The 14,305-nt window shown below is 35.9% G+C and overlaps 2 protein-coding genes across 10 annotated transcripts; both read right to left on the bottom strand.

Moving 5' to 3' along the window:
* Positions 1 to 485: 485 nt before the first annotated feature.
* LOC105177637 (uncharacterized) lies at positions 486 to 10,661 on the bottom strand. Of its 9 annotated transcripts, none has more exons than XR_002288359.2 (20): positions 10,283 to 10,661; positions 9,578 to 9,687; positions 9,129 to 9,287; positions 8,554 to 8,619; positions 8,377 to 8,466; positions 7,939 to 8,244; positions 7,673 to 7,770; positions 7,277 to 7,312; positions 6,807 to 6,927; positions 6,479 to 6,715; positions 5,812 to 5,907; positions 5,631 to 5,696; positions 5,442 to 5,480; positions 5,233 to 5,367; positions 4,665 to 5,026; positions 3,603 to 3,696; positions 2,825 to 2,998; positions 2,143 to 2,258; positions 848 to 1,192; positions 486 to 743 (listed from the first exon to the last, which is right to left on the bottom strand). XR_002288359.2 is itself a non-coding variant. In XM_011100857.3 (20 exons), exons 3-19 carry the CDS (start codon positions 9,674 to 9,676, stop codon positions 2,160 to 2,162), a joined length of 2,277 nt encoding a protein of 758 aa, XP_011099159.1. In that variant the 5' UTR covers positions 9,677 to 9,687; positions 10,283 to 10,327; positions 10,467 to 10,661; the 3' UTR covers positions 486 to 1,192; positions 2,143 to 2,159. The 9 variants fall into 9 exon arrangements, 7 of the variants coding, with proteins under 7 accessions (XP_011099159.1, XP_011099158.1, XP_011099156.1 ...); XR_002288360.2 differs by adding an exon at positions 1,669 to 1,763 and having other exon boundaries at positions 486 to 1,192; XM_011100857.3 differs by having other exon boundaries at positions 486 to 1,192; positions 10,283 to 10,327; positions 10,467 to 10,661.
* Positions 10,662 to 11,360: 699 nt separating this feature from the next.
* LOC105177656 (patatin-like protein 1) lies at positions 11,361 to 13,513 on the bottom strand. The gene is made up of 7 exons (XM_011100879.3): positions 13,338 to 13,513; positions 12,998 to 13,179; positions 12,703 to 12,889; positions 12,438 to 12,584; positions 12,038 to 12,337; positions 11,669 to 11,844; positions 11,361 to 11,551 (listed from the first exon to the last, which is right to left on the bottom strand). The coding sequence occupies exons 1-7, from the start codon at positions 13,479 to 13,481 to the stop codon at positions 11,488 to 11,490; spliced, it is 1,200 nt and encodes a 399-aa protein (XP_011099181.1). The 5' UTR covers positions 13,482 to 13,513; the 3' UTR covers positions 11,361 to 11,487.
* Positions 13,514 to 14,305: the final 792 nt, after the last annotated feature.

Genomic DNA, 14,305 nt, shown 5'->3' on the forward strand with positions numbered 1-14,305 from the left:
TCAGAATTCACTAGGCCAAACATGAACTTAAAAGACAATCATAATATTTGGATTTGTGTCTTGAATGTTTTGTTTTGCGTTTTGGAAATAGAGAGAGAAAAATAGAGATAAATAAGTGTGTATTGAAAATAAATGGTATATTTGAATTTTGTATTTTGAGGTAATTTAAAACATTCCAAAATAAATGATATAAATTTGATGTTGGGATTTGAATGATAAAAATTATTGTTCATGTTGAATTATATCTTTTTTTTATATATACTTTTATTTATGTATATATGTAAATATTGTATGTTAATATTGTATGTTAATATTGTATTTTTAAGAGATAAATATTACTATTTATTGTCAAATCATGTCTCTTTTATATTATATATAAAAATTTGAAAAACAAAAAAAATACACAAATAAAATGTAACGTAAAAACAAATATTGAGTTTGTTTATCTTGTCTCTAAATGCGAAAATATGAAATCAAACGTAATGAATTTCAAATCTCACTTTAACAAAGCAGAATATATAGAAGAGCGAAACAGTAGTTGGAACGTATATAACCTCCCATTTCAAAACCTTGGAGGAACATAAAATAAGTTTATAGTATGGAGCCTATATTGACGTACCATAGTCTCCACAGAAAATTCGATATCCAGTTGGTGCGTCTGGTCCTACCGCAATAACTACGACGGGTGCCGATTCGAGACATTGTTCCAACAGCAGGCTTCAGTTGATGAACCGAGATGATAACTTAAGAAATTGGAAAATCCACATATTAAACAAAGTTCCAAAAAAATTGATTTGATCGCTGGAGCCCTGTTATTTCTTTGAAGAAATAAAGAATTGTTCCTCACCACAACAGTGTTTCTAAACACATACGCTCAGCAACTCCGCCACCTAATTCAAGATACCCTCAATCGCATCTTGCCAACAAATACGACTGCAGCTGGTTGCTGGTCACGTCCATTTTCTAGTAGACTTTCTAAATCAAGGAAGCAACCCGAGTTCAATTTATAATTAATTCATCCAACTGGAGACATCCCACAAGTGTTCCCAACATACATCGGATGTTGCTATGTACAAAGTAAGTGCTCGGTTTTCTTGCATTCCACAAACAGGGTAGATGGTGTATATTCACAGCAATCGCCCCGTGTACTTGCATGAGATGAGTCGCTTCACCACCGAAGACCACATCAACCCTGCACATGAGCAACAGAAGCGGTGAACAAGCAGTTTTTTTTAGTGCTCAAATAAAAAGATGTGCACAATTACAGCAAACAGCATCAACTTTTAGATTGAAATGAATGGAAACTTGTAAAAGTACGAGGGCTAGGACGTCAATGTTAAACAAAATGTACGTGTTCTCCTGGAAGCTTGTCATTATCTCCAAATATTGAAGATGTAGAAGCAATAAAAAGCACAGATGATGGACTTGAAATCCTGAACTTAGCTCATGACCCCACAAGAAATAATTGAACAGCCATCACAAACTCCAGAATGTATGAATCAATCAAAATGCAAGAAAACTAATTAATTCTACTAGGTGGACCAATGTGCAGCAACATTTGGAAAGAGAAAAAATAAAAACCCTCTTGCCCAACTTTACAGTTTGAAAAATGTGTTGCACATCAATGTTTAAATGTTCGGCCTAACTGAAGCACAAAAGTATATATACCTTATTGCTCTATCTCAAACTCAAGCTGAAGCCGGACGTAACCCAGCAAATCATGATGTGCTGCTACTATGTACAATTGAAGACTTATCAAGTTTCTGCTAAATACAAAGTTGAACCATTGGAGTTAAATATTAAGATTGGATGTGAAAAGCAACTTCACTTTTCATCTTCCTTCTTTTAATAAGTCTATTAGCTAAATCTGTACTATGCTGCTGAACAGTAATTTAGTATTTTAAATCTTGCAGTGTTATCTTCTATCAGCATAAACTTGTTAGTCATCCTTGTGCTCAAACTGAAGGTATCAGTAACTCAAAACAACAAAACTTTTGGCAGATCAACACCACTCTGAGGTCTACTCTGAAATTGCATACTTCAACTGAACGACACCAGCGCACCAAAAATTAAAACTAGAATCATGTAACATAAATATATAGTAACCAGTACACCCCTAAGGATGCAGTATGCCAGTACCACCTTCAAAATGTCTTCTATCACCTGCTTTGCACCACTCTGTAGTTAAGGATAAGGTCTTCAGGTTTCTTCCATATGTACGCCTGGACAGTGGCTAAGTTCATGTCTGGAGTTAATACCTGGGGAACCACAATAGAAGTATTATCAGACTTCATATGAAGGGGAAACACAGTTTAAATGGTTTTTGTTGTACAACATATAAAACGTGATCGTTAAGACTACTCATGAACTAAATAAGAAACAGACTGAGAAGGGATATGATTAAGTAAAGCAATTACGGGGAACATAATCTCATTATTTCAGAAGCCATAGTTTTATCAACTTGTGAGAATTTGTAAACGTTAGGGAACACCACCAGTTCAGCAGCTTCACTAAACTTGATATTTCACCAATAGTCAATGGCAAAAGGAGAAATATTTATCTTGAATCAAAATAAAAAATTGTGGCTCAAGTTCTGAAACTCTTTCACATTTCCAGGAAGTCCTTGGGCATTTAAAGTACACCAAAGAACAACATTCAGCTAGAACAGTCTTCCAATTGCAAAAACATTTCATCGAAACATATCCCAAGCTTTGTTTTGTTTTCATTTTTAGGAATAATTTACACCAAACGGGCATGAAAATAAATTGAAACAGCGTCAATTTCTCGCTATTTGTACAAGTAGACCTATTACAGACAAACTTGCCTTATTATTGCACATGATCTCTATAGAAGGCTTGAGCTTTTGCCACGGTTTCAGCCCAAAATGAGAAGAACCATCTCCAACAACTGGAGGCATCCCCTTCGCGAAATTTCCATCCGCATTCAAGCTATCCATTGACTTATCTAGAAGCATCTTTTCTATGACATAGTTGACAACCTATAAAAACAAATTGAAGCAACCTCAAAATAATGCATTGCTTGCTGTTTTTTGGTAGTTGAGATGATGTCCTTTTAAAAGACTATGTAGATGAATATCAGATCAAGTAGTGTTGGCAGGCCCTATTAACATTCCTTCTATTGCTCTTGTTTGTCAACTGAGGAAGTTACTCAAACTTAAACCCACTATTTTAGTGATCTAGAACATAGTTTTAATTGGTTTTGGCAACCTGGATGATGCCATGGATAGGGATCTCAAAACTACTGATTATCAAGAAAAGGAGTATCAACGCTGTTTCTTGTAACCATTTAAAATCAAATTTGCTAGCAATTGAGTTTAGTTCCTAACCATAATTGCCAGGTACAAAATCAGATGCAAACTACCACTAATGTCAAAACAATTGAAGTCGGCAATTCCAGTTGCTAGCAACCTTGAGATTTGATTGCCACTAATGAGATACTCGACCAAACCAGTATCATGGCCTAAAACCCGATGTGTGTTTTATTTTTTATCTGAAAGTTTTAAGGGTGGCCTACTAACAGCTTCGGAAGTGTTGATGCTAATTTTACAAATCAGCCTTATGCTACCCAGAGGGAATTCTCACTTTATGTATTCTCAAAATGCGAGGAGCGCTAAGTTTTCCTTGTGTAAGGGTCTGCAGAGTAGAACCTTCACATGGGTGCAAATAGAAGCTACATCTGCAATAAACAAAATTTACATGTAATTGACACATCACGAAAGTAACATCAAGAAGACAATAACAAGAATATAAATTCAGTGGCTTCTCTAAGTGAAGAAAAAGGGATGGTTTGTTCACCATCATATAGAAATGCAAAAAATGGGGGGAGAGAAAGGGCTGGAGAATGATAAACTGCAAACAGAATTGAAGATACGGGGAAGAAATTATGAATTAAATCAATTAAAGAGAGCTTAGAGGGGTTAATTAGATTAAACTCAGTTCAATTCACTTGCGTGTTGTTTCGGACTTAATAAGAGTTGAAACAAGACAAAACCAGATGCATAAAGCAAAAATGGATGAGCATGGTAAGCATCGCCTTATTAACAATTCCATTTTTCACTAAGGGTGTAAGCACTATATAGTTTTTTGTGTTGACAAGATGGATGGACTATTTATCCTCGTACAACTAGTCCAAATATGATCATCAAGAATGGCTTTGCAAATCTTAGTTTTAGAGCATCAGGGAGAGATCACCAGTTTAACTGCTTCAGCAGAAACTCTACTCCAAGAAACTACAGTAAAAAATTAACAGGAACACTTAACCGCAGGATACAACTATTTGATTGATTATCATAATTGAACCAAATGAGAGAAGAAAAATGCAATTGAATTTCAATGAAAGAGAAATTCTAAAGAGACAATTAGATATATAGACCAGCACAGTGAACAATGAGAATCAGTACAAACACACAGAAACCAAAAGAAAGTAATCAACTCATCAAATTTAAAGTAAATAGGATCATGCATGTAAAAAAGTTTTGGGTCTTAGGGATATGAATTAGATGAACAACACAACAGTCAGGCGGAAGTTATGACCAAAATCCAGAAGATACCCGGAAGTCCATCATTTTCTAACTAGCATGCGGTAGATAAAATATATAACATGTAACAAATTTCAATGAGAAAGGGACATATCTAGGAAATTACTTGGTATTTTCCCTTGGAGGCAGGCGATTACTCAACACACAATCAAGAACCCAGCATGGGAAATCTCTCTCATCTTCAGTTCCAACCAGGTTGGTAATTTTCTTTCTCCAAGGGCCTCCTTGAGAGCCTTCGGTAACAATAGAAGGAGGAGCAACTGCAGAAAATTCAAATGGTGGATATACAGTAGCATCATTATCAGAAGAAGCATCCCCGTCAAATTTAGATAAGGATAATGTCCTCGTAGACTTATCCTTTCCAGATGGAATTTCTCCATTTGTAGAAGTTTGAGATCCAAATAGCTGCCTTCTTTTATTTAACCAATGCGTCAACAACCCTTTGAGGGTTTCTCTTGCCAAATTAACCTACATATTTATAATGAAAAATACACTCAATCTGGAAGAATAGGCCACAAACATCAGTTGCATTACGGAATAAGTAAATCTATGGCATCGCCAAATATATAAATCATGCTACGAACTCTAGCCTAAATGTTTGGAAACGTGCAATTCAGTCGAGGGCAGAGTTTGCACAGACAGAATAAAATGAAGATAATTTTCTTAGTAACTACCTTGTCATCCTCAGTCTTTCCAGCAATACTGAGATCAGTGGAGTACATCTCAGCAGAAAAGCATTGCGGGGTATCTAAGTGTACTGACAAACTCCCGAACCTTGTATCTACCGTGAACCACGCAGGAACACTCACCTGAATAAGCATAATTACGTCAAAAGATGCAGAGGAAACAGAAGAAATAGAAAACAGAAGCTAGAGATACATACCATTTCAAACAATTCTTCTTTCTTCTTCTCAAATGAAATCTAACGACACAAAGTAAATGAGCGTTAGTAAGCATAAAAAGAACAGGAACTATAGAGAAAGCCGAACCATATAGACAGACTGCAGAATTTGGTCCTCCCAGAGACAAACTGCAACCCAGAAAAATAATTAAGTTCAAATCATGCACTAACCATTCCGAAGTTTTCGATAACAACACCTCTTGTAATTTCCCACAACTTCACTGCACCAACAGTATCCTAGAAAAGGTAGGATTCATCTATCAGTTTAAAACAATAAATCTACAAGGACAAACAATCACTACAAAGAATATAAGTTACAGATGGGCTGACAAAAGAAAATACATCAACTTACCTTAGTCAAGATATGCCTTCTATTTTTTAGAATCTCATGCTGCACTATAGCTGAAGTTCCAAGAATGCTACATGATGGTTCCCTATAAACAGGAACCTAAACAAACATTTCATTGTGAGTTGCTTACTTGGGCAAATTATTCCTCTAGCAGAGGGTGGAAGGATGAAATATCAATCCAGGTTGAACTGTAACAAGCTTATTCTATAACTTCTAAACAAGACTGAGATAAAAAATCAAAGGACACAATAACACTTCATAACAAGAAAAACATATAGGAATTATACTATTGCATAACTGTTATTGCCAGATTTTGGTAATTCATGGAAACTAAAGGTACATCAATAACTACTCTTCTGCAAATTGACGGAAAAATAAAAATGTTAACAGGATAAAATTCAATCCAAATATTGTGGTATGAGATTGTGTTTCAAGCCATGTCTTGCTTTCTGCTCCTCCTATTGCAGAACTATCCTACTTAGGTATACTGCAGTCTGAGAATGAAGAATGAATATACATCAAGCAACTCCCTTGCGTCCAGCTTTACTCAATCAGAAAAGAGATCAAATCTTTTTTAGAGGAAAATTATTCAACTCAAGGATTTCTTCAATGTTGGAAACAAAAAGTTGAAACTGTGTATCAGAGCACAGAAAATGGAATATTAACTCACAGGTGTGGAACCCTCAAGTGAAGCCCTTGCTCTCGAAAATGACAAGTTGCCAGCTAGAAATGAACCACCTCTTTGAAGAACTTTCACTGGATTATGTGCTTCAGCTGGCCATCTATGTAGAGAAGAATCTGTTGTGGCAACCCATATACCATCGTCATGCAGTGCCAATTGCAATATAGGATGATCTTCATTACAAAGCAATACGCTTTCCCTCGTTGCCAAGTCTGTCAGATACAACTAAAAGTACTAATAAAATTAGTTTCAAGAAGGTGGTCAAGAGCATTTTCTTTTTAATTTGTATGTGTGGGTTGTCGGGAGCTTCACTCACAGAAAGATCCCTTCCACCACTATAAACGTGACTAAATGTTGGAGTGCTAGCAAGTGCCCACACAGAGTCTGTGTGCACAGCATAGGAATGCACGCATCGCTGCTGGCCAAGATCCCATAACCTATGAAGTTTTTCATCAGAAAATATAAAAACCATAATGAATACAATTAAACAAATCAGTGAAATTGCACAATTGTCATGTTATAACATGTACATGAAAAAGCTAAGGAAACGGTAACACAGAACTCCATGCTTTTACAACAGTAAATTCATAAGGAACCATTGGACAGCATACAAAGACCCTAAAACAAATGTCTCACAGTATACGGAGAAGACAAAGAAATTTGTAGAGCATAATCACTGCAAACGACTAGAAGGAAGCAAGGGGCCAGGAATAACACAAGTCGGTGATACTTTGACTCATCACTAATGTTTTGCTTGGTCATTGAAATTATAAATAGCATGCATACCTGATCATCGAATCAGAGGACCCAGATAAGCAATATCTGCAAATCATCAGGACAAAAAATTATCATTAAGATTTACACAACTACAAAAAAATCCGCTGGAATGCAGAAGATCCTTGGGAATTGGCATTAGGATCATCCAAGCAATTTCATTTGTTTTCTCATAATACCTGGCAGAATTATTGTTACATTAGTTTGGAATGCAAGATAGGTGCTTCCAAGCGAAACAAGAACTGCATATGTTACAAACAATATTGGCTTAACCTAAGACAACGAACTAATATGTTTCAGATGAGCATTTAACTTCTGCCTATGCAAATATTTGGAGATAAATATGCCTACTCCAACAACAATAGGACCCTTGGAAACATAAGATTAACGGAAGTACATCCGACCAACCTGCCAGAGGAATCCAATAGTAGCGCCCTAACGTTATCTGTGTGCCCTCTAAGCTTCATGGTTTTAGAACCAGTCCTTGGGTCCCAAACACGCACGACCTATGACAAAATCATCTGTGCATGTTAGAGAATTTCCAAATTTTCCCATTAGCTAAACATTAAAAAGGACATGGAAAGGGAAAAAAGCATTAAGAAAGAGCTTAGAGATCCATATGCATCAGATAAACCGAAAATTCTTCAAGAAATGAGCCCAACAACACGGCCTACCTTCTCAGTTCCACCAGAAACAAGCAGTGTTCCGCAATCATCGGTGGCTAATGCATAAACTGACTCTTTATGGCCTTTTGCGGCAAGGGGAACATATCCTTGACATTGAGTAGCAGGCTTTGAAATGTTATTGCTTGAGCTGGTAGGCTGAAGACTTGTATGCGTCATTGAGGAACCCATACCATTGGCAGTTGTAGAACTATAATCTTCATCTACGTCATTCAATTTGGAGAGGGGAGCAAGTGTGGCTTCAATATCCCAAATGAAAACCTCCCCACCAAGGCCACCAGAGGCAACAAGATTGCTCTACACATTAAAGTAAAAGGATTACAACCAACATATTAAAAAATAGATCATGCCTCCGTGTACTTGCCAACTAGATATAATATCAATGCAGGACCTTAGTACAGTTATAAAAGAGTCTGCAAGAAAGGTTACTTTTTTCTCTGCTGCAGCAAGGCAAGTGACAAAGTCAGAGTGCTGACGGAATGTCCTAGCACTTGTTCCATCAGACAAACTATTCCACACCTAATATTATCAACAAAAATAGAAGAAAAATTTTAATTCATAAGCGTCGTTATCATATATTAAGGCATAAAGGCAAAGTGTTCAAACCTTAACAGTGGCATCTGAGGAGCAAGATACCAACACCTTACCACCTGTTAGTATGACATCATTGACCTGACCAGCCAACAATTTCCAACATAAACATCAAGAAGTGCTATACATAAAAAATACAGATTTACGAACATGATAGTTCCAATTCTCAACAAAACATATATTCCTAATATAGAAAGCATTGTGTGCTCATTGGAACGATATCCTGCAGTAGCTTCTTGTAGAAGCAAACTTCCTTATCTTGGTATTGTTATTCTTTCTAGGATATGGTCAGGTAATCAAGTGCTCTTAGGTACTATTAAGTTTCAGAAGCTACAAAACACCCTCCATACAGTCAGGCAATAATGGAATATTACAAAAGCCATAACTCCTATATCTTCTTGCTTATCTGTAATTAGTTCAGAAACTAAGTTAAATACCTTCTGGTTACAGAATTACAATAACGATGGAACGGCATAAATGATGAAAATGTCTTGATTGGTCACTCAACAGGCAAATAAGCCTTCAATATAAAATTTAAAAAAAAAAAAAGACTATATAAGTAAATCTCATCAATGATAATCGGCTTATACCCAATCAACATGAGACTCAAATGTTGTTGAGCAGGTTGCACCATCATCAGCTAATGACCATCTCTTTAATGTGCTATCACGACTACCAGTGAAGAGGTAATCGCATCCCTCTGGTCCAGATGACTTCAATACAGCCACGCAATTTATGCCAGCACAATGCTGCAAATGACAAAAAAATAATGTCAATCCAGCTACTGTATTTTTCCAATAATAACTGCAACTTCAAGATGTGTCTTGCGCGAGCTATGTCAATCCCTTTACATGAACTTCTCAGTTATGGAAAGAAGGTATGTTTTCCCCTACTCTGGCATGCACGTGGCTGGACGAGTGAGGGTAAATTATTCAGTTTAAGATAGAAGGTGTTAGACCATTGTAGCACTGGAGCATTGAGATAAAGAATCACTTATGAATTAACAAAGAATCACATTTGGGGGGAAAAACAAAGTCACCTTTGTATTGTCTGCATCGTTTAAAACATATGTCAACCTCTTCTCCTTGCTAGTGCGAGCTGCGTTAGATGCATTTCCTGCATTTGCTACTCGGTGCATCGCGAGAATCCCTAAAGCACATAAGAAACAGAAGACTAAAAGCTCTCTGAAATATAAAAAGACAGGTCATCCATTCCTGACATGCTTAAATTTTTCACTCATGTGCAACTTTGGAAAGGATGATATTGAGCAACCTTAGACATTAAGTGGTTCTAAATGCTAATAATTTTCATGATTCTTATATATTCAAGTCATACATAATACATGTCTTTGCGCAGGTTAACTATAAATAGCCAAGATATAGCCTACGAATGCACTGTAATTGAATGTTCCATTACCATTCCCTTAATCATAAATGATAAACTCTTTTATGAGGCAGTTAAGAGAAGTTGTTTCTCGGTTACTGTATTTATGAGTTAAAGAATTCCGACAGTTCAACCACCAACTTGTTAAAGTAGGAATTCTGTTCTTTAAATTCTTCAAGCTACATATATTTCCATAATAAACAATCAGCATTATCAGAAATTCCATAGTGTGTGCAAAACATGAGGCTGATATCACAAAAGCTTCGACAAGTTTTCTCGCACTTTTTCTTTTTTTTTCCCGCAAACGTGACTACTCCAATTCAAAATCAGATTCTATATCCTAAATCGAATAAGTCATTACCTGCAAGTGATAGCCGACCGAGATAAGGGAGCGAGAATCAGAATGCTGAAAAAGAAAGAAGCACGTTAAACTACAAAACCAGCAAAGGTCGCCGAGTTTGGAGAAAATAAAATCAGGAAACTCGAATCTAGAAAAGAATTGCAACAACTCAAAGTCAACAACGTGAGAATCGACCAGCGCGGACCACATATATCCTTTCCAGGCGTTGAATAGCCTGCGTGCGCTCGCCGAAACGGTAACTAAAGCCAGGCACATAAAACTAAGTCAAGGATAGAAACGGCCGGGCAAAATGATCGCGATTGAACGTGCAAGTGCGAGAAGGAGTTTAAAGTCAAACAGAAACTAGGACAATCTAAGAGTGTTTCACACACACACACACACACACCTGTTGTGTGGAATTGCTTCCTTTTTTGTATTTTTTTTTTTTTTTTGCAATTTCTGGAATTATTTGAAGTGTACAAATGTTCATTTGCCCCCTTCTTAATATTTAAATATATTTAATAAATTATGTATTATTTATTTTTAAAATCATTTTTTTGTAATGTACTGTCTTAATCCCTTGTTGTTTTTTATACGAAGGATTTGACTTTCATTTTGAATTATCTTTTGATTAAACTTTTGTCTCTGTTATGAAATTTGTATAAGTCTCAAGATTTTGTCATGAAAATACATTTCCCAATTTTAATATTTATAAGACACTTAATCTTCTCATTTGTAATTAAGACAAATGGTTTGCCTATATCAAATTTTATTATATAAGTGGTTACTAATTCTATAATTATGAAATGAGTTGATCTTTACTGATGGATTTGATGAAATGTATCACCTCAAAGGTTGATTAAGACTTGAGAGAGAGAGAGAGAAGTGTAATTAGTAAATTAGCACAAAAGTGATCTTTTCAAATCCCGTTCATGTATTATATCTTGACAACGACTCAATCTCTTTAGTAAAATAATACTATGAAAGAGATTAGTATGCGAAGAAAACCTTGCAAATGTACTTTACTGAATAATAATTGAGTTATTTGTAGTAAACTATTATCAATTTCTCTTGGCTTGTAATTGTGCAACGAAGCATATATATAATTTTTCTTTTGATAATATTAATGACATAATCTTTGTACACATTACGTGTATGTATGAAATAAAATAACACATGCGATATAAATTGCAATAAAAAATTCGGCCCAGAATCATAGAGAATATTCATGGAGCAGAATTTAAGTTGGACAGCCGCACTTTTCTTTCTTCAGAAAGTAACTTTGCGAACCTGAAAATGCAAGGAAAAAAATACATGACTCATGTCAGCAATTTGTAATATGTAATAATTCTACATAATTAACTTTGATTTTAGAGAAAGGGGGAAAAAAAAGGGAATTCAACTCACTCTTTCAGTGCATCCATATTGGTTCCACCATTCTCAATAGGTTCATAGGCTCCTGTTTGGCAATTCATCCTTGCAACTGGTTTTTTCAAGAGCTCTTCGCCAACTTTTACCAGATTTTCCAAGTTCTCCTTTGTTGCTATGTCCATTGAGCTTAGGTCCCCCGTCAAGGTCTCATCCTATGTTTTTGAAAACCAAACACGTCCTTAGCACAATTCAAAATAAGGGGAAACATCTTCCTTAATCCAATTCAAGATTCAGTGTATAGTACTTGAAAGGGATAATGATGTAATATTAATTGATCATATACTTTAAGAAATTCTTACATCTGAACATGATGTAATTTTCATCGTAAGAAAGAAGGAACCTTACTTGAATGCGGAGATAATTGTGTTGCGAATGAAGTGCCTGAAAAACCACAGCATTGTGAAAATCAACCATGTCTGCATTTGCTTGGTTATATGCTTTCAGCAATGGGCTTGGATTTACGTACAACCATCGGACGACCCCCCAATGTGCAGCACGTCTAGCGTCATACGTCTCTTCATTCTTCCTGGCTCCCGTCCCTAACGATATGACAAGAAAACGACCAAAATCCATTGGCTTTATTGGAAATAAATCAGGATTCTCATTGGACACCTCTCTTGTCACCTCCGAAATGGCAACCAATGTCTGAAATTAGGATTTGGCATTTGTACCATGTAAGAGAATTGTACATAGTTACATTGAACTAGAAAGAAATGCTTATGGTCATCATGTCTTGAGACATTACCGGGTTGTTAGCTACAATGCCACCATCTATGAGGTTGAATTTTGCACCTTGGTTCTCAAAGTAATGGGGAGGAAGGAAAGTCGGTGCAGCTGAGGTGCTGATGCATATGTCTGATAGTAAGGCATCCATTGTAGAGTCCTCTGGTGCCTGAATTGTTAATACCCTAGAACATGTTAATTATCCTTGTATTTCTATTGGTTATGGGACAGCTTTGCTGGTTCCTGATGCTTGGGTATGGAGAGAGAGAGAGAGAGAGAGAGAGCACCGTATAGGAACTGAAGATGGCAGGTTGAAGTTTCTTGATATCAAAGGTTGTAAGAACAACATTGGTTAAGGTCTGATGCAACCTCGTATTGCCCAACATCTCCCTCGTCAGACTATGAAGATACTTCCCATCATATTTTGGCCCATGAAAGCCCCTCATCATACTTATCAACCCTGCAAACGGCCCTCTGCAGTTATTCAAATACAACATCGAATTGTCAAAAATTAGCCCGAAAATTCATATACGTGTAACGTTGTCAATACCAGATCGATAAACTTGGTCAATTAGTACTTACCTTGGCTGAGGAAAAATTTTAGGCGAATGCTCCAAATAAAAAGGAACGATGTCCTTTGCAGCATAAAGAGGGCGATTGTTCGTATCAGGAGCCGTTAACATCGTCGTCACAAGACCACCTGTGCTTGTTCCTGCTATTACATCGAAATAATCCGCAATTCTTACATCTTCACCATCCAATTCCTACATATATATGCCACCAAACACACCAAGTTACTACTTTACAAGAACTCTTACAACTTACATGTGTACATATAGACAAGGAGCTTATCAAGAACTATGCCTGAAATACAACTAGTGGATTTTTGCATACATAAATATCCTCATTTTGAATATTGTACCTGAAGTTGGGATTCAAGGTAAGCAAGTAAGACTGCAGGGATGATTCCTCTTACACCTCCACCATCAATGCTGAGGATTGTAATGAGATTGCCCTTGTTTGGAGGCTGCAGGTTTTGCAACTCTGATGAATAATTTCCTTCCATAACTGTCTCTGAGTATTACAAGTAAAATTGTGTTTATGTATACAACTGCGTGGAAAGCTGGAAAAAGGCTACAGGCTGCCATGATTCCCTAATTAAATAAAGGGTTGATTAAACTTGCACCTCTATAAATATATGAAATTATACTTTTCTCGAAAAAAGTTCTAAAATCATAATTACACCCCTTCTGAAAATTCTCATTTTACATCTGACTCCTTTTCATTAGAATTTGGATAGAAAATGTTGTTGTTAATAGAAAAAATTACATATATTTTCAATTTTATCGCTCATTTAACATTCTCTTGTAATGTTTCTAGCCAATAATTATAATTTGGGAGCAATAACTTATTATAGTCACACATTTGTGACTTTATATAAATTATATTTATTTTTTTATAGGTATAAAAATGTTACAGTTTGAATGAGGAGTAAAATTGAAAATTTTGTTTATTCTTATCACTAACATTAGTATTTTTGGTCTAAACCCTGGCAGAAGAGGGTAAGTTGTAAACGATGAATTTTTTAGGGGGTGTAAATATAATTTTGAATTTTTTGCAAAAAAAAATATAATTTCATATTTTTAGAGGTCCATAAATGTAATTAACTCTTAAATTAAGGGTCAATGGTCTTTTTTTTTTTTTTCTTGTTTTATTATTATTAAAGCAGTGAGGTGTAACAAAAGTAAACTGTGTTCTCTGGTGATTAGTTTATTACAAGTTGGATACATGATTATTCCCAACTTAATGTCCACTCTACCTAAACCTGTCTTTAATATTGCAGAGTCATTAAACCGAACAATGTACGAGAATCTGTTGAACCCTAGAAGA

This window comes from Sesamum indicum, linkage group LG9 (assembly GCF_026168435.1).
Source record: "Sesamum indicum cultivar Baizhima isolate 11 linkage group LG9, ASM2616843v1, whole genome shotgun sequence".
NCBI lineage: Eukaryota > Viridiplantae > Streptophyta > Magnoliopsida > Lamiales > Pedaliaceae > Sesamum > Sesamum indicum.